This window comes from Morus notabilis, unplaced genomic scaffold (assembly GCF_000414095.1).
Source record: "Morus notabilis unplaced genomic scaffold, ASM41409v2 Scaffold365, whole genome shotgun sequence".
Classification (NCBI taxonomy): domain Eukaryota; kingdom Viridiplantae; phylum Streptophyta; class Magnoliopsida; order Rosales; family Moraceae; genus Morus; species Morus notabilis.
The window spans coordinates 489,878-516,086 of record NW_010362906.1 but is presented as its reverse complement, the minus strand read 5'-3'; the positions used below and the strand labels follow the sequence as shown (position 1 = coordinate 516,086).

General features: G+C 39.6%; 1 protein-coding gene across 1 annotated transcript; it reads right to left on the bottom strand.

Moving 5' to 3' along the window:
- Nucleotides 1–1,078: 1,078 nt before the first annotated feature.
- Nucleotides 1,079–25,931, bottom strand: LOC21400269. The gene is made up of 29 exons (XM_024168983.1): nucleotides 25,784–25,931; nucleotides 24,636–25,082; nucleotides 23,621–23,842; nucleotides 23,078–23,173; nucleotides 22,417–22,469; nucleotides 22,038–22,134; nucleotides 21,644–21,717; nucleotides 20,936–21,050; nucleotides 20,328–20,438; nucleotides 20,036–20,112; nucleotides 19,602–19,668; nucleotides 18,843–18,923; nucleotides 18,117–18,338; nucleotides 17,574–17,669; nucleotides 16,913–16,965; nucleotides 16,534–16,630; nucleotides 16,140–16,213; nucleotides 15,432–15,546; nucleotides 14,824–14,934; nucleotides 14,532–14,608; nucleotides 14,098–14,164; nucleotides 8,554–8,619; nucleotides 8,217–8,324; nucleotides 2,805–2,935; nucleotides 2,593–2,659; nucleotides 2,424–2,491; nucleotides 2,241–2,334; nucleotides 1,984–2,054; nucleotides 1,079–1,883 (listed from the first exon to the last, which is right to left on the bottom strand). The coding sequence occupies exons 2-29, from the start codon at nucleotides 24,783–24,785 to the stop codon at nucleotides 1,520–1,522; spliced, it is 3,024 nt and encodes a 1,007-aa protein (XP_024024751.1). The 5' UTR covers nucleotides 24,786–25,082; nucleotides 25,784–25,931; the 3' UTR covers nucleotides 1,079–1,519.
- Nucleotides 25,932–26,209: the final 278 nt, after the last annotated feature.

Below are 26,209 nucleotides of genomic sequence, written 5' to 3'. Positions count from 1 at the left end.
CAGGATCCGACATATGGAGGTGGGGAATGGGAAATTCCGGATGAAATGCCTGCAAAGCTCGAGACCTTGGTTTGGCTTCACCTTTTAAGCTTTTAACATATTCCCTATGTTTCAAGCCCTCTTTTAATTTTTAAACGCTAACGAAAGCCATTGGAGGATTCCACTTCCTTTTTTCTAAATACCAACCATTTTTGTCTGCTTTTCTGTTTTTTATGCCAAGCCCCTCTTTTTGTGGCTCTCTCACTAGGCTTCTCTGGTCCTTTTTTGCTATGTTTATAGCACTATGAAAGGCATTCTTCATTTGCAAAACTTGCAACCTACTATTATATGCATGATTCAAGCTGAACAATATCAGGTACAATAAAAAAAAAAAATTTGCCCAATGAATAACATTATGATACAATGATTTTTCAACTTTATATGACTTTTTAACCCAAAAAAAAAAAACACAAAAACAAAAAACATGATGCTCATGATTTAAACTGGCTCATCATTTTCAGCAAGGTTTTACCCATGACACTGACTCCCGCATAATTCACTCTCCATATAATTGTGTTTACTCTCTATATTACAAATAGATGGGCCACTGCAGATATTTGATTTAGCATAATGATGAGACAAAACTTAATTCCACAAAGAGAAAAAAAAAAAAAAAAACAAAAACAAAACAAGTACAAGCAAAGGATAACCATAGATGCATCCATCAAAATGACCCACCACCCAGAAAATCAGGACTTATCTGATTGCTTTAAGCATTTACATGTCAGTTTGTTGAGATTGAAGGAGGGGCTACTCTTGCCTGGTATCCTAGTAGCACTAGCCAAATGAGTGAACTGCAAAGCAAGTGAACAATTCCAACTATCTTCTGTAGTCGTTTTTCAAAACCGGCTTTTTAAGAGATTTTGGGTGGAATAGTACTGCCCATCCCACTAGCTTCTGTAGCCTTCTGTTTAAAACATAGGAGGACCTGCATAATGATGATGCTCTTCAAAAGATGAGACAAAATTTAACATTCCATATCCGGAAAACTTTACAAGACATCAACGTAAAAGGAAATCTCAAACCCCACACTTTCCCCCAAAGTTCCCTCATTTCTTAGTGTGTGTGAATCAAACGTCTTATTACATACATCAGGTGGGTAACCCCAATCTCCATTACCGGTGTGGGAAGCAATTGAAGCCACATTTCTACCCAAATCACATCATTAACCACTTAACTCTTAATGCCAAAGTGGTCCAAGAAACTGTTTTAAGTTCAACATTCGCATCCGAATACCTTTAATTCATTTGTTTCGTCAAATCCCATATTACAACAACAAACGTGTTCTAGAATTTACAGAAGAATGAACCAATTGATAATCCAAGTTGTTAACTAGTTACATAAAAGAGTTTGACACGCAGCTTTTGGGAGGTCAGATACAGATCTATACGGCTATATCATACTCATAAATATATGCAAGTTTGTTTATTATATTTGAACAAGGGCTGGCTAGATGGCCAATCGACATATTTGGTGATATTTAATCCCCGGATCTTAATTCCCTTTCAAGCTCATCAAACTCCCAGTCACCAATCTCCTCAGCCGAGTAGTCTTGACCCACCTTACCAAACTCCGACTCGAGCTTTGCTAGTTCTGCTGCAGGGTCTAACACTTGATCTGCCTTGGCTACAGGTGATTTTGGATGCTCATCTGTCTCGGCTTTATGTGCCCCTGCATCCTTGTTTCGAGGTTCTGGTGGACCACTTTTGATCGTTTCAGTAGATGGAGCTTCTTCTTTTGGGGGTGGATTCTCCATTTCAAGATTTGGTCTCTCAACAGATTCAAATTCCCCTCTTAACTTCTCTATGTCATCAAACAGCTCCTTAACCTTTTGATCACCTTTCCTATTTTACGGCAAGCCATGTATTTATTTTCAGAATTTATTTTTTTTTAAAAAAGAAAAGAAAGAAAGAATATCATAGAAATGAAAAGAAGTTGTGATACCTGGAAATTTTGGATTGTTGAGCATAAAATTGTTCTTTCATGTTATCCACAACACTAAGGGTGGTAATAATCTGGAACATGAGGGGGAAAGAAAAAAGTAATGCGAGTGCTCAAGAGAAAAAAAAAATAAAATAAAAAAATTCGTTCACACCTTAATATCACTTAAATTGTGAAAACCAGACATCGTGTGACAATGGTTGATAGATCACTAATGCGTAATTACATTTGAACTCAAGTCATTTAGAAAATTAAAATACCTTGGCTTCATAGTCCAAATATTCCTCCTCAAGATGTTTCCTTGGGTTTAGTAATCCAGAATCGTCCTTTTCTGCACCGGAAGCAGTCTCTGGCCTATATCATGAGGCCAAAATTATTTTAATTTTGAAAAGGTTCACATGAGAAAAGATCCAAACCACTTCGACAAAACCAAAGAATATTACCCATCACTCAATTTCTTTAGATTCTCCACAAATTTTCCAATACGGCTTATAGACGGCCCAAACTCTTTCTGCACAGAAAGTAGAAAGTTACGACCCAAGAATAACATGAGAGATAACTTCATATCATAGTGCAAAATTTGTATTTCCTCAGAACGAAAATTAAAAATACCTTGTAAGCAGAGAGAAGATGAATGACCAATTTCACATAATAGTCCTCATGCCTCTCCAATTCATCACTTGAAAATGCAAACAAACAATAAAAATAAGCATCAATGCAAAGATAAACAAGACAGATTAGGAACCAAATTGACCAGAAAAATTAAATACTACTAACAAAAGGATTAAGGGAGTATTTTCACAAGGTCGAGTTCGAACACATACTTGACCTGCTTCTCCTTCATTTCTGCATATGAGCATTGCAGAACCCAGGTATCTTCCAAAAAATTAAGCCATGTATTTAGAACATCTGCTTCTATTCTACATGAGGCAACAGATTTTGATAGCTCATCTTCCTGTCAACAAATTCAAAAATATTTTTGATATTGACATTTGTTTTTGGTTTAAAGAGCAGAGAAAAACGTAAAATGGCATCATCAAGTATAAGCCGTCCGACTCATAGGGCGCAGTTAAGAACTTCTAACAAGATTGCTCGAGTGTTAAATTACTTTATGTAGGAAATTAGAAGATTTTATCTTTTCAGTTTTTGAATTAAAGAGCCAAATCCCTTAGTTTGGGATTAGGATCCTAGGAGATGGGGAATTCCAGTTTTTTCTAGATAAACACCGGATCTAGATAGATTTAGATAAGATAAGAGCTTATTTGAATTTCTATGAGCTGTCAAGAGTACTTGGTATCCTATAAATTAGGTTTACGTTACACTAATAATAATAAGAGAAAAAAGTAAGTTTTTCCCTTCAAAACCTACATGGTATCAGAGCCTTAGGGTTATAATCTTAGGGCAGAATGGCAAAAACAGCCATGACAGGCGTAAACAGAGCCCAAACCTCATCTGAGGTAACCTCCGAAAACAACCTAGATAGCTCCCCTGTTACCGGTATTGACAGTATAACAACCGGTACATCCTATAGATTTCCATTCCAAAATTTAATGGGAAAAACTACCTTGAGTGGTCCCAATCGGTGAAGCTTGTGCTTGATGGCAGAGGAAAATTAGGGTTTCTTACCGGGGAAGAAAAACAACCTCAGGAGAAAGATTCTGACTTTAAAAGATGGAGGTCAGAAAATTCTTTGGTGACAGCATGGTTACTAAACACCATGGAAACAGCAATTGCAAAACCCAACATGTTCCTACCAACCGCCAAGGATGTGTGGGATTCAATTCGGCAAACCTACTCTGATTTGGAAAATTCTTCACAGATCTTTGAATTGAAATCAAAACTATGGCAATCCAAACAAGGAGACCATGAGATCACAGTATACTACAATGAGATGGTAGCCCTTTGGCAGGAATTGGATCAATGCTATGATGATGAATGGGAGAATCCGAATGATTGTGCAAGATATATGAAGCGTGAAGAGAATGATCGTGTCTACATGTTTCTTGCAGGAGTTAATCGAAGTCTAGATGAGGTAAAGGGTAGGATTCTTGGTCGAAAACCCTTGCCCTCTATCCGAGAAGTTATTTCAGAAGTACGACAAGAAGAAAATAGGAGAAGAATCATGTTGAACAGCACAGCACCAACCCCAGAACCTGAGAATTCTGCACTAGTCTCCCGCAACTCAGGAGGATCCGACATAGAAGGTGAACGGAAAAGACGCCCGTGGTGTGATCATTGTCGGAGACCATGGCACACTAAGGAGACAAGCTGGAAACTTCATGGAAAACCAGCAAACCTCAAGAAAAAACAAGAGGGCAATGGCAGGGCGTTCAAGACTACTACGGAAGACTCTCAAGAGCAGCCCATTGACTCGGAAGTGTCTCCTTTCACTAAGGAACAATTAGAGCATCTATATAAGCTCTTTAAATCTCCACAATTTACTGTCAATCCTTCATGCTCACTTGCAACCCAAGGTGTAATTCATATGTCACAGCCCTTTCTAGCCTAGGTTTTTTCTCTTCTAGTCCATGGATTATAGACTCTGGAGCAACAGATCATATGACAAATTGCTCACATCTCTTCTCATCCTATAGTCCTTGTGCAGGAAACAGGAAAATTAAAATTGTTGATGGATCTTTTTCGGCGATAGCCGGGATTGGGTCAATCAAAGTTTCCTCTCTCATAACTCTTAATAATGTGCTTCATGTCCCAAAATTGTCATGTAACCTCTTATCTATTAGTAAGATAACACAAGATCTTAAGTGTCAAGCTAATTTTTATCCAACTCATTGTGAGTTTTAGGAACTAGCCTCAGGGAGGATGATTGGCAATGCTAGGGAAAATGGAGGACTCTACTTTTTTAAAGAAGGACCAACTCCGAGTAAACCAATCCAAAGTTCATGTTTTGAAGCTGTCTCTTTCTAGGAATCATGAAATTATGTTATGGCATTATAGACTTGGTCATCCAAGCTTTTATTATTTAAAACGTTTGTTTCCATCTTTATTTCTCAATAAGAATCCTTCATTTCAGTGTGAAATTTGTATTATTGCAAAACAACATCGATCTACTTATTCTCCACAACCATACAAACCCACTAAACCTTTTTCCTTAATCCACAGCGATGTTTGGGGCCCCTCACGAACTTCTACTCTTTTCGGGAAAAGATGGTTTGTCACATTTATAGATGACCACACTAGAGTAAGTTGGGTTTATTTGTTGAAAGAAAAAACAGAGGTTGAAGGAGTTTTCAAAAACTTTTACAGTATGGTACAAACTCAATTTAATGGAAATATTCAAGTCTTTAGAAGTGATAATGGAAAGGAGTTTTTTAATAATATTTTGGGGAATTTTTTAACTGAAAAGGGGATTATTCACCAAAGTTCATGTAATGACACCCCTCAACAAAATGGAGTAGCTGAGAGGAAAAATAAACACCTTCTAGAAGTTGCTAGAGCCTTACTTTTCACACATAATGTTCCAAAATATCTTTGGGGTGATGCCATTCTCACAGCTACCTATCTCAATAATCGGATGCCCTCAAAAATTCTAGATTTTCAAACTCCTTTGCAAATCTTCTCAAAAACCTTTCCATTCTCTAGGGTCTTATCAGACTTGCCTATTAAACACTTTGGATGCACTGTTTTTGTTCACAACACTGATCAAAACCGAAGTAAACTAGATCCTACAGCCAAAAAATGTGTCTTTGTAGGCTATGCTCCAACAAAAAAGGGATATAAATGCTATGACCCTATTTCGAAAAAATTGTTTCTCTATGGATGTCACTTTCTTTGAAACACAGCCGTTTTTTAAGTCTTCTCTTCAGGGGGAGAAAAATAGTGAAGATCCGACTTGGGATAAAATAGAACACTTGGTGACTAAAGTTCCTTTACAGCCTGAACAGAATTTGATTTCAGAATCTGGTTCTAAACAGTCACCAACAAACTCGGTTTTAACTCAAAACCAGGAAGACCAAAGTCTCGTTCCAGCAGAAAATAATGGTCCTTTAGAAGGAGATGCAAATTAAAGGAAATTTGGACTGGTTTACTCCCAAAAGAACTTGACTCATGGAAGGGAGTCTGAAATTTTCCAGCAAAGCCGAAACTCCAACCCGCGGCAGGACCAAAACCTTGTGAATGCCCCTTCTCCCGTCCAAGATTATCCAGGTATCTCTCCTCTCTTAAACTCCATTCCCGGAGAAACAACTCTCAATAATCTCCCAATTACTGTCCGAAAAGGGGTTAGATCATGTACTAAGTATCCAATGTCCAAATTTGTGTCCTATGAAAAATTGTCCCCATGTTTTCTTCCTTCACTACTCAACTCTCACTTGTGGAAATTCCAAAGATTGTTCAAGATGCTTTACAGGTCCCTGAGTGGAAGGAGGCAGTTCTAGAGGAAATGAGGGCTCTCGAGAAGAACAATACTTGGAAGATGGTCGACCTACCGAAGGATAAGAATACTGTAGGCTGCAAATGGGTGTTCACAGTAAAATACAAGTCAGACGGATCTCTGGAAAGATATAAGGCTCGTTTGGTTGCAAAGGGCTTCACTCAAACATATGGAATCGACTACATGGAAACTTTTGCCCCAGTAGCAAAACTTAATACTATTAGAGTACTTCTCTCATTGGCAGCAAACCTGGATTGGCCACTACAGCAACTAGATGTTAAGAACGCTTTTTTGAATGGTGATTTGGAAGAAGAGGTGTACATGGATGCCCCACCGGGTTTTGACGGAGAGTTTGGCTCTAAGGTGTGCAGATTGATGAAGTCACTATATGGTTTGAAGCAGTCACCGAGGGCGTGGTTTGAGAAATTTACTTGCTCAGTAAAAAGGCAGGGTTATACACAGGCTCAAACGGATCACACAATGTTCTTCAAGCACTCATCAAGCGGAAGAATTACCATCCTAATTGTCTATGTTGATGACATTATCTTGACAGGGGATGACTCGGTAGAGATGCACAGCTTAAAAAAGAATTTAGCTACAGAATTTGAGATCAAAGACTTGGGCTCCCTCAAATATTTCCTTGGATTGGAGGTGGCAAGGTCACATAAAGGAATTGTTGTAAGTCAACGGAAGTATGTGTTAGACCTTCTGGATGAGACAGGTATGAGTGGATGCAAACCGGTAGATACACCAGTGGAACCCAATGTTAAGCTCAACAACGATGGGGAAGGAGATCCAGTGGACACAACAAGATATCAGAAGTTAGTTGGTAAACTAATCTACTTATCTCATACGAGACCAGACATAGCTTTCGCAGTCAGCCTTGTTAGTCAGTTTATGCACTCACCTAGGAAGGAACACTTAGAGGCTACTTACCGTATTCTAAGATACTTAAAGAATTCTCCTGGGAGAGGTCTAATTTTTAGAAAGAACACTCAACGTGGGATTGAAATCTACACTGATGCAGACTGGGCTGGATCCTCCACAGATAGGAGATCAACAACAGGATATTGTTCCTATGTATAGGGTAATTTAGTTACTTGGAGGAGTAAGAAGCAAAGTGTAGTAGCAAGGAGTAGTGCCGAGGCAGAGTATAGAGCAATGGCTAATGGTGTGTGTGAACTACTGTGGTTACAACGGGTGTTGAATGAATTAAAGTTGCTGATAGAAGCTCCTATGAAGTTATACTGTGACAACAAAGCTGCAATCAGCATTGCCAACAACCCTGTGCAACATGATGGAACCAAACATGTTGAAGTTGATTGGCATTTCATCAAGGAAAAGCTCGAAGGAGGTTTGATCTGCATGCCATTCGTTCCAACAGTACAACAAACAGCAGATATCTTCACGAAGGGATTGTTCAAGTCGACATTTGATTTTTTTGTTAGCAAGTTAGGTTTGCATGATATCTATGCACCAACTTGAGGGGGAGTGTAGGAAATTAGAAGATTTTATCCTTCCAGTTTTTGAATTAAAGAGCCAAATCCCTTAGTTTGGGATTAGGATCCTAGGAGATAGGGAATTCCGGTTTTTTCTAGATAAACACCGGATCTAGATAGATTTAGATAAGATAAGAGCTTATTTGAATTTCTATGAGCTGTCAAGAGTACTTGGTATCTTATAAATTAGGTTTACGTTACACTAATAATAATAAGAGAAAAAAGTAAGTTTTTCCCTTCAAAACCTACACTTTACAAGGGCCAAAAAGATGCATCGCTCGGAACTGTTACATTGCTACTAGTTACCACATACCACTCATTACAGAATAAAGAGAAAGAATCCAAACCTTCATTTTCAAGTGTTCAACAATCTGATTGTTTGCCTCATCAAACTGGTCTCTCTCTTCCCTGGCATTGCGAAGTCGGGCGTTAGCTGCAGCCAAGGAGATATTAACCTACACCAGACCAAGTCATCTTCTCAAGCATTTGCCATCAATAACGTAAAAAAGGAACAATAAATCCTTTTTTGTCCAAAAGAAAAGGGAAAAAAAAAATCTTACTGCACATTCAAATATACAGAGACAGAAAATTGCTAAATTACTAGTCGTGAAAGTCACCATTTTTGTCTTTTATTATAATAAAGTATAATATGCTGCAGATATAAGAAAAATAAAGGAGTGAAACCTTTTTCAACTGAGCTTCAAGGTCGTCTCTCTGTTTTTCAAGCTCCGCAATCTCAGATGCTAATTCCTGGAAAAGAAACCATTGGAACAAAAAACTCAAATTTCAGTCCAAAATATACTGACAGCACATACAAGCGACAAGCATTGTGATAAACCCCGGGAAGGAGAAGGTAGCCGAAGCACAGGGAAACAATCCTCAGGACGGTTAGAAAAGGGGGGCTGAGTGACACGAGGGAATGGGTTGATCTGGGGAAATAGGAAAGGTTTGTTAGTTAGTTATTTGCTTTGGGATCTGCAACGAATAGGAGGGATCCAAATAAATGGAGAGGGAGAGAAGAGAGAGGGTATCGAAGAAGTGAGAAACTGTGAAAGAGAGAGAGTGCACGGGGTCACTCGAAAACCCCCATATCTTGTATTCGTTTCCGTTTTTGTCTGCAGAATTAATTCCACAGATTCAGTGAATTTACTCAGATCCTTGTGTGTTGTGTGATTATCGCTTGATTAGGCCTGAGAGCTTAACATTTTGGTATCAGAGCATCTTCCTGGGGATGACGAAGAGGACGGACGACCGCAAGAAAGAAAGGACGGAGGGAACGAAGGAGGATTTCAAGAGGGAATTGGAAATGGTAAGGGAAGATTTGAAGAAGATTCCCAGGCTAGAGCAGGGAATGGCGATGATGCTGGAAAAATTAGACAAACTGATGCGTCATCGAACCGAAACGGACCGAGAGCCTACTCCGACGGAGAGGAGGACGATGGAGAATCAACCGGCGGCGAATGGGGGAAATCGAGCGGAATTCCGAACACGAAGGGTAGAAATGCCCACTTTCAACGGAGACAACCCCGATGGCTGGATTTTCCGAGCTGAGAGATATTTTGCCATGAACAAGATGACGGAGAGTGAGAAGTTGGATGTGGCGGTAGTGAGTTTGGACGGAGAAGCTTTAGCTTGGTTCCAGTGGGAGGATAGCCGGCGGGTGATACGAGATTGGGCAGACCTGAAGGTGTTGGTGCTGGAGAGATTTCGCCCGACACAGGAGGGCAGTCTATGCGAAAAATTCCTGTCGCTGTGCCAAGAATCGTCAATCCGAGAGTATTGCAAGCTTTTTGAGACATTGGCTACTCCATTAACGGAGGTCTCCGAGCAGGTCCTTGAGAGCTCATTCATCAATGGATTGAGGCCAGAAATACGGGCTGAAATTCGTATGCTGAAGCCTAAAGGATTGGGCCGGATCATGGAATTTGCCCAGCGGGTGGAGGAGCGTAACCTATTGGTACGCAGCCCAAAGGCCCATAATGTACATCACAGCCCAGGAAACAAAACAAGTCCAGGAAACCCATAGACTTTACCTAGGGGGGTTTCATTTCCAGCTGGCTTTTGGACCACGAGGGGGAGTGGCGCCGTGGGGAAGAATGACCCCCAATTCGGATCGACCAACGGGTAGCAGAACCAGAGCGGCACTGTTCCGGCGGTTGACCGACGCCGAACTTCAGGCAAAGCGGGAGAAGGGCCTCTGCTACTGCTGTGATGGGAAATATGTGTTTGGGCACCGATGCCCTAATCGGGAGTTGCAGGTGCTCATCGTGCGCGATGAGGAAGAGCAGGAGGAGACGCATGAGGGAAAAGAGGAGACACTCGAGGAAGGTGAAGTGGTGGAGCTCTCCATCAACTCCGTGGTTGGACTTACCGCTCCAAAGACTATGAAGCTCCGAGGAGTTATACGCGGAAAAGAGGTAATAATCTTAATTGACAATGGGGCAACTCATAATTTCATTTCGTACGAACTAGTGAGATGCTTGGATTTGCCTATAGACCGGACCGAAGGGTATGGGGTGGTTATGGGAACGGGATTGTCAATTAAAGGGGAAGGGGTTTGCCGAGGGGTGGCGGTTTGCTACAAGAGGTCGAAATCGTGGAAGACTTTCTTCCCCTGGAGCTAGGCAGCGCTGACCTTATTCTAGGAGTTCAGTGGCTGGAGACCTTGGGGATGATGACTGTGAATTGGAAAACCTTACTGATGAAATTTAATTTGGGGGATCGGCAAGTGACACTAAAAGGGGATCCGGGGTTGAATAAATCCCCAGTCACTCTTAAGGCCTTAATGCGAGCCCTCAAACAAGAGGGGCAAGGCATGTGGGTGGAGTTGAATGCCCTGGGAATGGAGCAGGAGGGGGAGGATGTGAAGGTGCCAGTGGAGTTGCAGACCGTGCTACAACGGCATTCGGTAGTATTTGAGGCTCCGACAGAATTGCCCCCAGAACGAACAAGGGACCATGCGATTGTGTTGAAGGCGGGGACTTCGCCGATTAACGTAAGGCCATACCGTAATCCACAGATACAAAAGGACGAGATTGAACGGTTGGTTGGTGAGATGCTAGCAGCTGGAATTATACAGCCTAGTTTAAGTCCCTATTCTAGCCCGGTCCTTTTAGTGAAGAAGGATGGAAGCTAGAGGTTTTGTGTGGATTACCGGACCCTCAATAAGGAGACGGTGCCGGATCGCTTTCCGATACCGGTAATAGATGAGCTCCACGGGGCTACCATCTTCTCCAAAATCAATCTCAAGTCGGGTTACCATCAAATTCGCATAAGGCCGGAAGATGTGCCTAAAACCACTTTTCGCACACACGAGGGGCACTATGAATTTCTGGTTATGCCGTTTGGGCTCACGAATGCCTCGGCAACCTTCCAATCACTCATGAATGACGTGCTCCGAGCGTTCCTTCGCAAGTTCGTTTTGGTCTTCTTTGATGACATTTTGGTCTACAACCGCACTATGGGGGAACATGAGTACCACTTGGACCAGGTATTGGCGGTTTTACACCAGCACCACTTCTTTGCCAATGAAAAAAAGTGAAGTTTTGGGCAGAACTCAATCGAGTATTTGGGGCACATTGTGTCTGGAGATGGGGTTTTGGCAGACCCTGCCAAGGTGGAAGCCATGGTGCATTGGCCTATTCCCACGAATTTGAAGGAGCTGCGAGGGTTTTTGGGGTTAACCGGCTACTACAGAAAGTTTGTGGCAGGTTACAGCCACATTGCAGGGCCTTTGACCAACCTGCTGCGGAAGGATAACTTCCACTGGGATGAGGCAGCCAGCAACGCTTTCGTTGCACTCAAGCAGGCCATGACAAGAGTGCCTGTTCTAGCATTGCCCGAATTCAATAAAACCTTCATACTGGAAACCAATGCTTCCGGATATGGGGTTGGGGCCGTGTTGATGCAAGAACAACGGCCTATAGCCTACTTCAGTCAAGCCCTGTCCACACTAGCTCGCAAAAAATCTGTATATGAACGGGAATTAATGGCCATAGTCCTAGCCATACAGAAATGGCGGCCATACCTCTTGGGACGACACTTCGTGATACGTACCGACCAACGTAGCCTCAAGTATTTGTTAGAACAGCGCTTAGTATCCCCGGAACACCAAAAGTGGCTGACTAAGTTGATGGGATACGACTTTGAGATCCAGTACAAACCAGGAGCGAACAACAGGGCTGCGGATGCTCTTTCCCACCGTGGCAGCACCCTGGACTTGTGCGCCTTGTCTCTGGCCCCAATAGCCGACTCTGGAGAATTGCACCAACAGGTAATGCACGATGAACAATTAGCTAAGATATGGGCCGAACTCCAACAGGATGCGACAGCCCATCCAGGTTTTTCCATCAATCAGGGCAGGCTATTTTTCCACGACCAAATGGTGGTGCCTCGGAAGTCACCATTTATCAAGAGTTTACTGCATGCCTACCATGAAGGTGTCTTGGGCGGGCATTCAGGGGTATTGAAAACGTACAGACGGATGGCAGCGGAGTGGTATTGGGCTGGAATGAAAAAAGACGTCACTGCCTACGTGGCAGAATGTGCGGTGTGCCAGCGCTGTAAAGCCTCCACACTGGCCCCTAACGGTCTCCTACAGCCCCTACCAATTCCAGACCGGGTGTGGGAGGACCTTTCGATGGACTTTATCGAGGGCCTACCGCGTTCAGAGGGGAACGACACCATATTAGTGGTCGTGGATCGACTTAGTAAGTATGGGCATTTCCTGGCACTGAGGCATCCTTTCTCAGCGGAGACGGTGGCCAGACTCTTCATTCGAGAGATAGTGCGCCTTCATGGGGTACCCCGTACCATCGTGTCGGATCGCGACCGCATCTTCATGAGTCATTTTTGGACCGAGCTCCACAAGAAAATGGGCACCATTTTATCCCGGAGCACGGCCTACCACCCCCAGTCCGATGGCCAAACGGAGGTAGTCAATAGGTGTGTGGAGACATACCTTCGCTGTTACACTTCGGACAAGCCCAGCCAATGGTACAAATGGTTAGCTTGGTCGGAGTACTGGTGCAACACTTCCTTCTATACAGCCACCCGCACCACTCCTTTTCAGGCTGTATACGGGCGCACACCACCTCCCTTGTTGCGCTATGGCACAGGCTCCTTGCTAGTGGATTCTGTGGAGCAGCACCTCATGGACCGAGATGCAATGTTGGACCTCCTCAAATTCCACCTTTCCCGCGCCCAGCAAAAAATGAAGGCCGTGGCCGATAGCAAGCGCCAGGACGTCAAGTTCGCCGTAGGGGACTCCGTGTATCTCAAGCTCTGCCCTTATTGACAAGTGAGCTTAGCGCGCAAGCACAATGAGAAGTTAAGCCCCCGTTACTATGGCCCCTTTGATATTATTGGCTGTGTAGGACCCGTAGCATACCGCCTTAACCTTCCAGCGAAGTCCGCGATCCACCCGGTGTTTCATGTCTCGCAACTACGCCGGGTTGTTGGGCAAGGATAGCCAGTGTCCACCTTGCCACCGCACCTGACGAAGGATTTGGAGCTGCGGGCTGAACCAGCTGCCCTTCTTAGAGTGCGGCAACGAGAACTCAGGGGACGCCCAGACACCGAGGTCCTGATACGCTGGGCCAATTTACCTGCCCATGAGGACACATGGGAATCCTATCAGGCCATGGACCGACAATACCCTTACCCTACGATTCACCTATGTACGGAAGAGACTACGTGGGAAATATCATGCAGGTACAGGGAAGGAGAAGGTAGCCGAAGCACAGGGAAACAATCCTCAGGACGATTAGAAAAGGGGGGCTGAGTGACACGAGGGAATGGGTTGATCTGGGGAAATAGGAAAGGTTTGTTAGTTAGTTATTTGCTTTGGGATCTGCAACGAATAGGAGGGATCCAAATAAATGGAGAGGGAGAGAAGAGAGAGGGTATCGAAGAAGTGAGAAACTGTGAAAGAGAGAGAGTGCACGGGGTCACTCGAAAACCCCCATATCTTGTATTCGTTTCCGTTTTTGTCTGCAGAATTAATTCCACAGATTCAGTGAATTTACTCAAATCCTTGTGTGTTGTGTGATTATCGCTTGATTAGGCCTGAGAGCTTAACACATTGCCTCTTTAGTCTCTCTACTACAATTTCAATATGGCACTCAAATTCCATATTACAACCTGTAATTGGGCAAGATATAAAAATGTTGTCTACTGCAGTGCACTCACACCTCACAAGAAATATATATTACTATGCGAAAAAATCACCTTCTCTTTTTCACTTGCTTCACTTGCTTTGGCAACACGAACTTTAAGTGCCTCCTCTTTTTGGGATCTACCAAAGTAAAGGAACAAGCATTTTTTTCAAGAACCAAAGATCTATGTACAATAATCAAGAAAGTACATGCTATATACTATATGCAAGTACATAATCAATAATAAAGTACATGCTACATACTATGAGCAAGAAACATAAAGTTTTCAACTAAATTTTGATTTTTGAATCAAGTTAATGGATAAAATGAGGACATTCACAATTGAAACACTTCATACAATAATATGAAAAAGAACATTCAAAAACATATTCATAGAGCTTTCAGGCAATCTACATCATATTCAATAAACCTTTTCAAATAGTAAGACATATTTGATAGTAGCTCTGAGAATATAAAGAGCAAGAAAATTTGTAGATATGAAATTACCTGTGATCTGAAATACGCTTTTCAGCTTTCACAGACGAGTTAGCAAGAGATTCTGATAAGACTTTCAATTTATCAACCTATTCATACAGCCAAAATAATGAGAATACAGCAGTTATAGTGCCCCCAAAAGCCGCTTAGCATTTGTCAAATGATAACACTGGCAAGTGAAACAACACATATTCAAACAATTAAACCAACCTTTTAATGTGAACATTCCTGATCTGAAAGAAAGTGCAGAGATTGCTATCTTAAAACAAGAGGACACATATAAAGCAGCAAAATGGAAACAAACCTTTTGAGCATGGATCTCCGGTGAGTCTCCGTTGTTGAGAAATTTCTTCTCTAGTAGAAGCCCTTCCAATCTTGAACAAGCTCGAATTTGTGCAAGTGCTTCTTTCAACGACTAAAGCAAAAGTAGGACATTAGTGGATTAAAAAAAGGAAAAAAGAAGAAGAAAAACAAAAGAACCTTAAAAATATGTAATTTCCATTTATTTGGATCTGAAGAAGGAAAGAGTTTGGACCTAGAACATGACTAAAGTGAACACTTTTACATCATCAGAGCATTGATGTGCACCTCCGCTGGGAACATTTCACTAATTGGTACCAATTGGACAGTTTTGGTGCTTTTGTTCCTCTCTTAGAATTACTAAATTCGAATTTTTCTTGTATGTGTGGACTCAAACATATTATGGACTAGATGCGACCTTGAACAAGTAATCCTTTTAATTGAAGCATCTTAAATTTACCATTTATAATTAAAATAAAAAAAATTAACGATCTTATACACATGTTACAAGCATTTGATGGTCTTACCACCAAGCAATAACTATAAGTAGCTCAGTAATAAAGGATCCATCTTATAATGATCACAAGGGCTATCAGAATTACCAAAGCTCACCTCTATAGTTTCTGGTGTTGTTCCTTCTGGCCCGTTGTCATGAACTTCAGAAGACTTCTGGGAAGCTGTCATCCCATCGAGCTTTTTCTTTAGACTAGATGCTTCAGCATCTATTCTGTGACCATCAAAAATCAGCGAAAGCAAATATCAGGAAACTAGCAGTAGAATAACGTGGACCAAACAAAAGTGAATCCATTGCAACTTCTCAGTGGACACGGGAAATTTTTATAGGACTAATAAATTATCCAACTCAGTTATATCTTCCACTCTCTGGGATGGATTTGCGGGGCAAGACTAAGTCATTGTAGGCATTACAAGTAGAGCAAGCAACTAGCATATTAAGAGCATTGGTTCTATAATAGTATATTATGCAGAAAAATGGAAGGGATTTTTCTTTCCTTTTTTTCTTTCTTTCCCCCTTAGCAGTCAATATTATATTTTTTTTTATAGCCCTGAAATCTCCCAAATCCACTTAGGCTTAAGTTAGAAACTGGAGCCCCCGCCAAACCCTACAATCTTTAGGAAGCTTGATACTCTTGGTTATTTACCCGGTAGGTGGGCTTGAGAAATTGAACCTCAGACCAAACCATAAACCCTGAACAAACAGTAGACTCTATAGAAGCTTAGTTTGATACCTCAAATCCAAGCATACGGGGTGAAGAAAAACATAAAAGCCAAAAGGATAATGACTGTTCATAGTTTTCCCACCTCCCAATATCAGCATTAATCTTCAGCCCAGTAATGGCCCCTTGTGCAAATTGAAGTAATTCCTCCCGCTTCACCTGAAAGAAAAGGGTAAGATGAATGAGTAAGCATTATTTAACATCAAGCAAAAATGGAAAAAGTCCAGAAGCAAATAGAAGAGGTCCATCAAAAACTTGTTAGCAGTATTAGGTCTCCGCATGGACTGGAATGGATATCAGAGTATTACACGTTTTATTCTATGAGCTTTGGCTGACCCTAGTAACAGAAATAAAGAATGTTCAAACTTACGGAAAAAAAAAATGTAAAGAATGAATATTTTCCAACAAAATTGTCCGTCAACAACTCCTAAATCACATCTTTCAAAAAATCTAACGCGTGACAATACTCATTTATTTACCAATACTTCATCTTCATAACTGGAAAAAGCTTTTGCCAGATCCTGTATACTGCTAACTACTGCATTATGAACTTCCTTTCCACCAGTAAGACAAAGCCTGTAAATAAATGAAGCTATATTCAGATCTCTTTCATGCTAATCCTAAGAAATGAATGCTCACAAGTTATTCTGCTATATTTTCCTCAGACAGGGTTACAAACAAATCTCAAAGATTGGAAGAATTCATAGATACAATAAGCATCCTGCAGGGGTATGAAAATGAGGGGATCACCAGCTTTATATTCGTAATGAAATTAAAACTTATCCCCCTGGAGAACTGAAAGTTTCACTTGCATACTCAGGCATCAAATCACTATTATGGTTATGTGAGTGGACTCACCCAAACATCACCGAAAGAAGGGAAACTTCTTCCTCATTTGGGGCTTCAAGAATCTGAGGCACAGAAAAGAGCAAACCTGCGGTTAACCTCCATAATCAGCAATTACAAAGCACTAAACTTACTTAGATTTCATTCTGATGTTAGATGTGTTAGGTAAGTACATTAGATCAAAAACGACAACGCTTTTCCAATTGTCAGTTTCTTTTAATAACTGAACAATTCAAACAGTGATCAAGTGGTACTGAAGCGCAAAAGCTTTTTTCTCTCCTAGAGATATTCTTGTAAATAAAAATATATATATGTATATATATATATATGTATGTATGTATATAAGAATGTCTAAGAATTAGAAACCCAAATCAAAACAAAAGTAATTTATAAATTATGAGATATGAGATTATTATGTTGATTAGGATTTACAGGTATTATCCCAAATTAACCGGTAAGTATATCTAAATAAGGAGGCTTTTATGTCAGAGATTGACTAGAGAGTACCTTTTGACAGAAATTCCTGTGAAAACACTAATTATACTTGCTTAGTATGCTCTCGAAGTATGGAAATTCATAAGTATACAGTATACAGAAATTCTGAACCTGTACAACCTACTCCTGATGTTAATCCAAATAACCATATGCATATTCCAGAGTTAGTATATCATACCATAGACAATGCTATGCCCTCCAGAGCTTGACTTTGAAGGAAGACATCTCGAAAATTCATTGGTTCACCCCCCACATCAGAGTCATAATACGAAGCCTATTCAGAATAATATGACAAAAATTTCAGCAGTTCATTCAAACTTGGCACCAATATTTTTGTGCAAATGGTTTCAGATAACAATTACAAACTGAATCTACTGAAAATGCATGGCAATAAAACAAATGACTGACAGGACTTAAATCCTAGTCCGATTATTAAAGTGAGACTGAGTGGTTTTAAACTAACACTGGTGTTCACCTTCAGGTACATAAGTAAATTATAGAACCCATCTATAAAAGTGATTCAATGCACTTTTTCTTAAATTTCTATAATAGGCGCCTGCTATAATACATCCTCGAAGTGAAGAGTTAACTTGACTTAGCCTAAAAGTCTAAAGCTTCAACTAATAAGGTTAGCCCCCCGCGCTACAAAACATTTTCAGATCATGTTAATCTGGCCTTGGATTCAACAAACATTATGACAAACGGAAAACACTTCTCTCACCATGGATGGTCTTCTTGGACTTTCCTTCGAATCATCAGAAGCAGTATGTTCATTGAGTGTGTTTTCTTTGTCCTCAGAGCTATCATGAGACAACTTTTCAGTGTCTTTAAGTGCAATCAACCACCTTTTCAGTAACAGAGTTCTTTCACTGCCCCTGCAAGAGACAGCTGCTTCTTCTAATCGTTTTATAGTCTGCTTGGCACTTCTGAAATTCCTAGCACCCTGGATATGCATAAAATTCAAGAAAATGAAATCAAAACACACAACTAGATACCAAACAGGTAAACATTCGGTGAGCAATTAGAACAATGATAAGGATAACTTTAGTGAGCTAGTTATCTCTATTTAATAAATCCTTCATTTGGTGGTTTCCCTGTTTCAGAGCTGTGATAATTTTTCACTTTCCTGAAATACAACTCATGATCATATCATTGAACTATTTTTTCCCCTTTCAGAAAAGTAAAAAGCTCTCAAGCTTCCACACCTACTGTCTACATTTTCAGTTTTTCTAAACACTTTCACAATGTCTTTTTTTACTTCAATTTAGTACTTGATATATTATATTACCCAGTGGCGGCCCGGTAGCATCCCGCCTTAACCTTCCAGCGGAGTCCTCGATCCACCCGGTATTTCATGTCTCGCAACTTCGCTGGGTTGTTGGGCAAGGACAGCCAGTGTCCACCTTGCCACCGCACCTTACGAAGGATTTGGAGCTGCGGGCAAAACCAACTGCCCTTCTTGGAGTGCGGCGGCGAGAACTCGGGGGACGCCCAGACCCAGAGGTCCTGATACGCTGGGCCAATTTACCTGCCCATGAGGACACATGGGAATCCTATCAGGCCATGGACCAACAGTACCCTCATTTCCACCTTGAGGACAAGGTGCGACTTTGGGACGGGGGTAATGATAAACCCCCCCCCCTACGATTCACCTATGTACGGAAGAGACTACGTGGGAAATATCATGCAGGTACAGGGAAGGAGAAGGTAGCCGAAGCACAGGGAAACAATCCTCAGGACGATTAGAAAAGGGGGGCTGAGTGACACGAGGGAATGGGTTGATCTGGGGAAATAGGAAAGGTTTGTTAGTTAGTTATTTGCTTTGGGATCTGCAACGAATAGGAGGGATCCAAATAAATGGAGAGGGAGAGAAGAGAGAGGGTATCGAAGAAGTGAGAAATTGTGAAAGAGAGGGAGTGCACGGGGTCACTCGAAAACCCCCATATCTTGTATTCGTTTCCGTTTTTGTCTGCAGAATTAATTCCACAGATTCAGTGAATTTACTCAAATCCTTGTGTGTTGTGTGATTATCGCTTGATTAGGCCTGAGAGCTTAACACATTGCCTCTTTAGTCTCTCTACTACAATTTCAATATGGCACTCAAATTCCATATTACAACCTGTAATTGGGCAAGATATAAAAATGTTGTCTACTGCAGTGCACTCACACCTCACAAGAAATATATATTACTATGCGAAAAAATCACCTTCTCTTTTTCACTTGCTTCACTTGCTTTGGCAACACGAACTTTAAGTGCCTCCTCTTTTTGGGATCTACCAAAGTAAAGGAACAAGCATTTTTTTCAAGAACCAAAGATCTATGTACAATAATCAAGAAAGTACATGCTATATACTATATGCAAGTACATAATCAATAATAAAGTACATGCTACATACTATGAGCAAGAAACATAAAGTTTTCAACTAAATTTTGATTTTTGAATCAAGTTAATGGATAAAATGAGGACATTCACAATTGAAACACTTCATACAATAATATGAAAAAGAACATTCAAAAACATATTCATAGAGCTTTCAGGCAATCTACATCATATTCAATAAACCTTTTCAAATAGTAAGACATATTTGATAGTAGCTCTGAGAATATAAAGAGCAAGAAAATTTGTAGATATGAAATTACCTGTGATCTGAAATACGCTTTTCAGCTTTCACAGACGAGTTAGCAAGAGATTCTGATAAGACTTTCAATTTATCAACCTATTCATACAGCCAAAATAATGAGAATACAGCAGTTATAGTGCCCCCAAAAGCCGCTTAGCATTTGTCAAATGATAACACTGGCAAGTGAAACAACACATATTCAAACAATTAAACCAACCTTTTAATGTGAACATTCCTGATCTGAAAGAAAGTGCAGAGATTGCTATCTTAAAACAAGAGGACACATATAAAGCAGCAAAATGGAAACAAACCTTTTGAGCATGGATCTCCGGTGAGTCTCCGTTGTTGAGAAATTTCTTCTCTAGTAGAAGCCCTTCCAATCTTGAACAAGCTCGAATTTGTGCAAGTGCTTCTTTCAACGACTAAAGCAAAAGTAGGACATTAGTGGATTAAAAAAAGGAAAAAAGAAGAAGAAAAACAAAAGAACCTTAAAAATATGTAATTTCCATTTATTTGGATCTGAAGAAGGAAAGAGTTTGGACCTAGAACATGACTAAAGTGAACACTTTTACATCATCAGAGCATTGATGTGCACCTCCGCTGGGAACATTTCACTAATTGGTACCAATTGGACAGTTTTGGTGCTTTTGTTCCTCTCTTAGAATTACTAAATTCGAATTTTTCTTGTATGTGTGGACTCAAACATATTATGGACTAGATGCGACCTTGAACAAGTAATCCTTTTAATTGAAGCATCTTAAATTTACCATTTATAATTAAAATAAAAAAAATTAACGATCTTATACACATGTTACAAGCATTTGATGGTCTTACCACCAAGCAATAACTATAAGTAGCTCAGTAATAAAGGATCCATCTTATAATGATCACAAGGGCTATCAGAATTACCAAAGCTCACCTCTATAGTTTCTGGTGTTGTTCCTTCTGGCCCGTTGTCATGAACTTCAGAAGACTTCTGGGAAGCTGTCATCCCATCGAGCTTTTTCTTTAGACTAGATGCTTCAGCATCTATTCTGTGACCATCAAAAATCAGCGAAAGCAAATATCAGGAAACTAGCAGTAGAATAACGTGGACCAAACAAAAGTGAATCCATTGCAACTTCTCAGTGGACACGGGAAATTTTTATAGGACTAATAAATTATCCAACTCAGTTATATCTTCCACTCTCTGGGATGGATTTGCGGGGCAAGACTAAGTCATTGTAGGCATTACAAGTAGAGCAAGCAACTAGCATATTAAGAGCATTGGTTCTATAATAGTATATTATGCAGAAAAATGGAAGGGATTTTTCTTTCCTTTTTTTCTTTCTTTCCCCCTTAGCAGTCAATATTATATTTTTTTTTATAGCCCTGAAATCTCCCAAATCCACTTAGGCTTAAGTTAGAAACTGGAGCCCCCGCCAAACCCTACAATCTTTAGGAAGCTTGATACTCTTGGTTATTTACCCGGTAGGTGGGCTTGAGAAATTGAACCTCAGACCAAACCATAAACCCTGAACAAACAGTAGACTCTATAGAAGCTTAGTTTGATACCTCAAATCCAAGCATACGGGGTGAAGAAAAACATAAAAGCCAAAAGGATAATGACTGTTCATAGTTTTCCCACCTCCCAATATCAGCATTAATCTTCAGCCCAGTAATGGCCCCTTGTGCAAATTGAAGTAATTCCTCCCGCTTCACCTGAAAGAAAAGGGTAAGATGAATGAGTAAGCATTATTTAACATCAAGCAAAAATGGAAAAAGTCCAGAAGCAAATAGAAGAGGTCCATCAAAAACTTGTTAGCAGTATTAGGTCTCCGCATGGACTGGAATGGATATCAGAGTATTACACGTTTTATTCTATGAGCTTTGGCTGACCCTAGTAACAGAAATAAAGAATGTTCAAACTTACGGAAAAAAAAAATGTAAAGAATGAATATTTTCCAACAAAATTGTCCGTCAACAACTCCTAAATCACATCTTTCAAAAAATCTAACGCGTGACAATACTCATTTATTTACCAATACTTCATCTTCATAACTGGAAAAAGCTTTTGCCAGATCCTGTATACTGCTAACTACTGCATTATGAACTTCCTTTCCACCAGTAAGACAAAGCCTGTAAATAAATGAAGCTATATTCAGATCTCTTTCATGCTAATCCTAAGAAATGAATGCTCACAAGTTATTCTGCTATATTTTCCTCAGACAGGGTTACAAACAAATCTCAAAGATTGGAAGAATTCATAGATACAATAAGCATCCTGCAGGGGTATGAAAATGAGGGGATCACCAGCTTTATATTCGTAATGAAATTAAAACTTATCCCCCTGGAGAACTGAAAGTTTCACTTGCATACTCAGGCATCAAATCACTATTATGGTTATGTGAGTGGACTCACCCAAACATCACCGAAAGAAGGGAAACTTCTTCCTCATTTGGGGCTTCAAGAATCTGAGGCACAGAAAAGAGCAAACCTGCGGTTAACCTCCATAATCAGCAATTACAAAGCACTAAACTTACTTAGATTTCATTCTGATGTTAGATGTGTTAGGTAAGTACATTAGATCAAAAACGACAACGCTTTTCCAATTGTCAGTTTCTTTTAATAACTGAACAATTCAAACAGTGATCAAGTGGTACTGAAGCGCAAAAGCTTTTTTCTCTCCTAGAGATATTCTTGTAAATAAAAATATATATATGTATATATATATATATGTATGTATGTATATAAGAATGTCTAAGAATTAGAAACCCAAATCAAAACAAAAGTAATTTATAAATTATGAGATATGAGATTATTATGTTGATTAGGATTTACAGGTATTATCCCAAATTAACCGGTAAGTATATCTAAATAAGGAGGCTTTTATGTCAGAGATTGACTAGAGAGTACCTTTTGACAGAAATTCCTGTGAAAACACTAATTATACTTGCTTAGTATGCTCTCGAAGTATGGAAATTCATAAGTATACAGTATACAGAAATTCTGAACCTGTACAACCTACTCCTGATGTTAATCCAAATAACCATATGCATATTCCAGAGTTAGTATATCATACCATAGACAATGCTATGCCCTCCAGAGCTTGACTTTGAAGGAAGACATCTCGAAAATTCATTGGTTCACCCCCCACATCAGAGTCATAATACGAAGCCTATTCAGAATAATATGACAAAAATTTCAGCAGTTCATTCAAACTTGGCACCAATATTTTTGTGCAAATGGTTTCAGATAACAATTACAAACTGAATCTACTGAAAATGCATGGCAATAAAACAAATGACTGACAGGACTTAAATCCTAGTCCGATTATTAAAGTGAGACTGAGTGGTTTTAAACTAACACTGGTGTTCACCTTCAGGTACATAAGTAAATTATAGAACCCATCTATAAAAGTGATTCAATGCACTTTTTCTTAAATTTCTATAATAGGCGCCTGCTATAATACATCCTCGAAGTGAAGAGTTAACTTGACTTAGCCTAAAAGTCTAAAGCTTCAACTAATAAGGTTAGCCCCCCGCGCTACAAAACATTTTCAGATCATGTTAATCTGGCCTTGGATTCAACAAACATTATGACAAACGGAAAACACTTCTCTCACCATGGATGGTCTTCTTGGACTTTCCTTCGAATCATCAGAAGCAGTATGTTCATTGAGTGTGTTTTCTTTGTCCTCAGAGCTATCATGAGACAACTTTTCAGTGTCTTTAAGTGCAATCAACCACCTTTTCAGTAACAGAGTTCTTTCACTGCCCCTGCAAGAGACAGCTGCTTCTTCTAATCGTTTTATAGTCTGCTTGGCACTTCTGAAATTCCTAGCACCCTGGATATGCATAAAATTCAAGAAAATGAAATCAAAACACACAACTAGATACCAAACAGGTAAACATTCGGTGAGCAATTAGAACAATGATAAGGATAACTTTAGTGAGCTAGTTATCTCTATTTAATAAATCCTTCATTTGGTGGTTTCCCTGTTTCAGAGCTGTGATAATTTTTCACTTTCCTGAAATACAACTCATGATCATATCATTGAACTATTTTTTCCCCTTTCAGAAAAGTAAAAAGCTCTCAAGCTTCCACACCTACTGTCTACATTTTCAGTTTTTCTAAACACTTTCACAATGTCTTTTTTTACTTCAATTTAGTACTTGATATATTATATTACCCAGTTCTCAGGTCTCAGCAAAATCATTTTCTGTACTGTTCTTTAACCTTTTCTCCAATCATAAAACAAAATTTCTAAAGCCACTAATAACAGAAAACCGAAAAGTAATTGGGCGAATCAGAATGAAACCAATCAGGCAGGTCCGAAAAAGATCAGACACTAGCTAAATTGAAAAATAGAACGGCTTAGGAGTCTCGAATCGATCAAAAACTCATATTTCACACGAAATCCCTAAATGCAACTGTTAATCAAATTCAGCTAATATTTCTTTTCCTCACATACAAAACCAAAAGCAAGCAATGCGAATATCGTTGCAAGATTCCAAATTGAAGAACGTGCAAGAAAGCAATCGTCCGACCTATTACCCCCGGAAATACAAACAAATTTACATCAAAACGGGCAAAAAAGGAAAAAGAAATTAACGACATTGAGAAATCGAGAAACTTACTATTCGATCCTGAAGGATTTTGGCGCCACCGGCGACGGCTTGGCCGGCGTGATGGACGACGGAGTCGGCGTAGTTCTTGACGGTCCGAGAGAGATTGTTCTTGTTCCCAACCTCAACCGCTTTGTTCACGGCGGACCTCAGCCACGACATTTTCCCGGCAGCTAAACAGGGAAATCGGAGGAAAAGGAACGGAATTTAGGATGGAGATGGAGAGAGGAGATCGCGGGACTAAGGGTTTAGAGGAAATGGAGGTGTAAATGTGACGTTAGTGTTGGAACGGTGCGTGTTGTTTTGTGTCTGTTTGATAGGGCCATTGACAATGGGGCAGAGAGAGAGAGAGACGACGGTGGTCGATGAGAGAAGTCAGCGTGGAATGGCCACGTCTCGTCTCGGACGTGGAACGACGTCGTATTTGTCATTCGTGTTGTCGGATCTCGAACCAATGGTCTTTTTTTTTTCAAATATATATTATATTTAGCACCCAAAAAATATAATAAGATACCTACATACCATTCAAAAAAAAATATAATAAGATATGTTACATTTATTTATACTCGCACAAAAAAAAATATAATAAGATACCAACATACCGTTAAAAAATATATATATAATAAGATATGTTACATTTATTTATACTCTAATGTATAATATAATTTGAAATGTGAAATCTAATTTTTTTTTTTTTTTTATAATCATTAGATTTTAAAAATTGTAAAATTAAATTTTTATTTTTAAAATAATTTAAAATTGTAAAAATTATAATAATTATATAAAAAAAATAAAAATATCAACTAATAACAATTTGTCACGTACAATGCTTGGTTAACCATAAGGTCGGAGGTTAAAGCCCTCCTTCTAGCGTTGTTTTATAAAGTTTTAAGTTATAGCTTATAAAAAATATATATACACACACATAAATAGCAAATATGTTAGAATTTTAATCATAAAGAGAATTTTTGTGCACTTGATCTGTCATACGATCCTATTGATTTCTAGGAGGATTTTTTTTTTCCCCAAACATTAAAAAGTGAAAAAAAGAAATTTTTTATAAAAAAAAGTACAAAAGAAGACATAAAAAAAGAAAAAAAAAACAGAAAACAGAAAAGGAGACGAAGAACAAAAATGAAAACGAACACTTGATGAACAACCTTCGATTACAGGTACGGACACAATGGTTTCCACCGGTGGTGAAGCCTCCGCGCTCCACGGAGACTTTCTTCCTTGCCGGTGCAGATACCTTTTGAAAACATTTTTTTTTTTTTCTGAAGCGCTGATTGAAATAAGTTGGTGAGTTCTTTTTTTTTCCTCTAAAGTTATGAACAAAGAAAGTCGAGACCACTAATTATATGGGATACTTGAGCTGATAGAAGTACATTAATAATTGAGTTGATGAAGTGACACGGGAGGGTTGTGAAAAAAGATAATAAATGAACTGTCTTGTTCACTTCGCTGATTCGAGTTTAGAATTTAAATTTTTTTACAGTAAAAAGCTCTCACAAACAATCACATCTAACTTTTTTGTTACAGTAAAAAACTCTCACATAAAGTTACATCTCAACTCGAATTCTAAACTC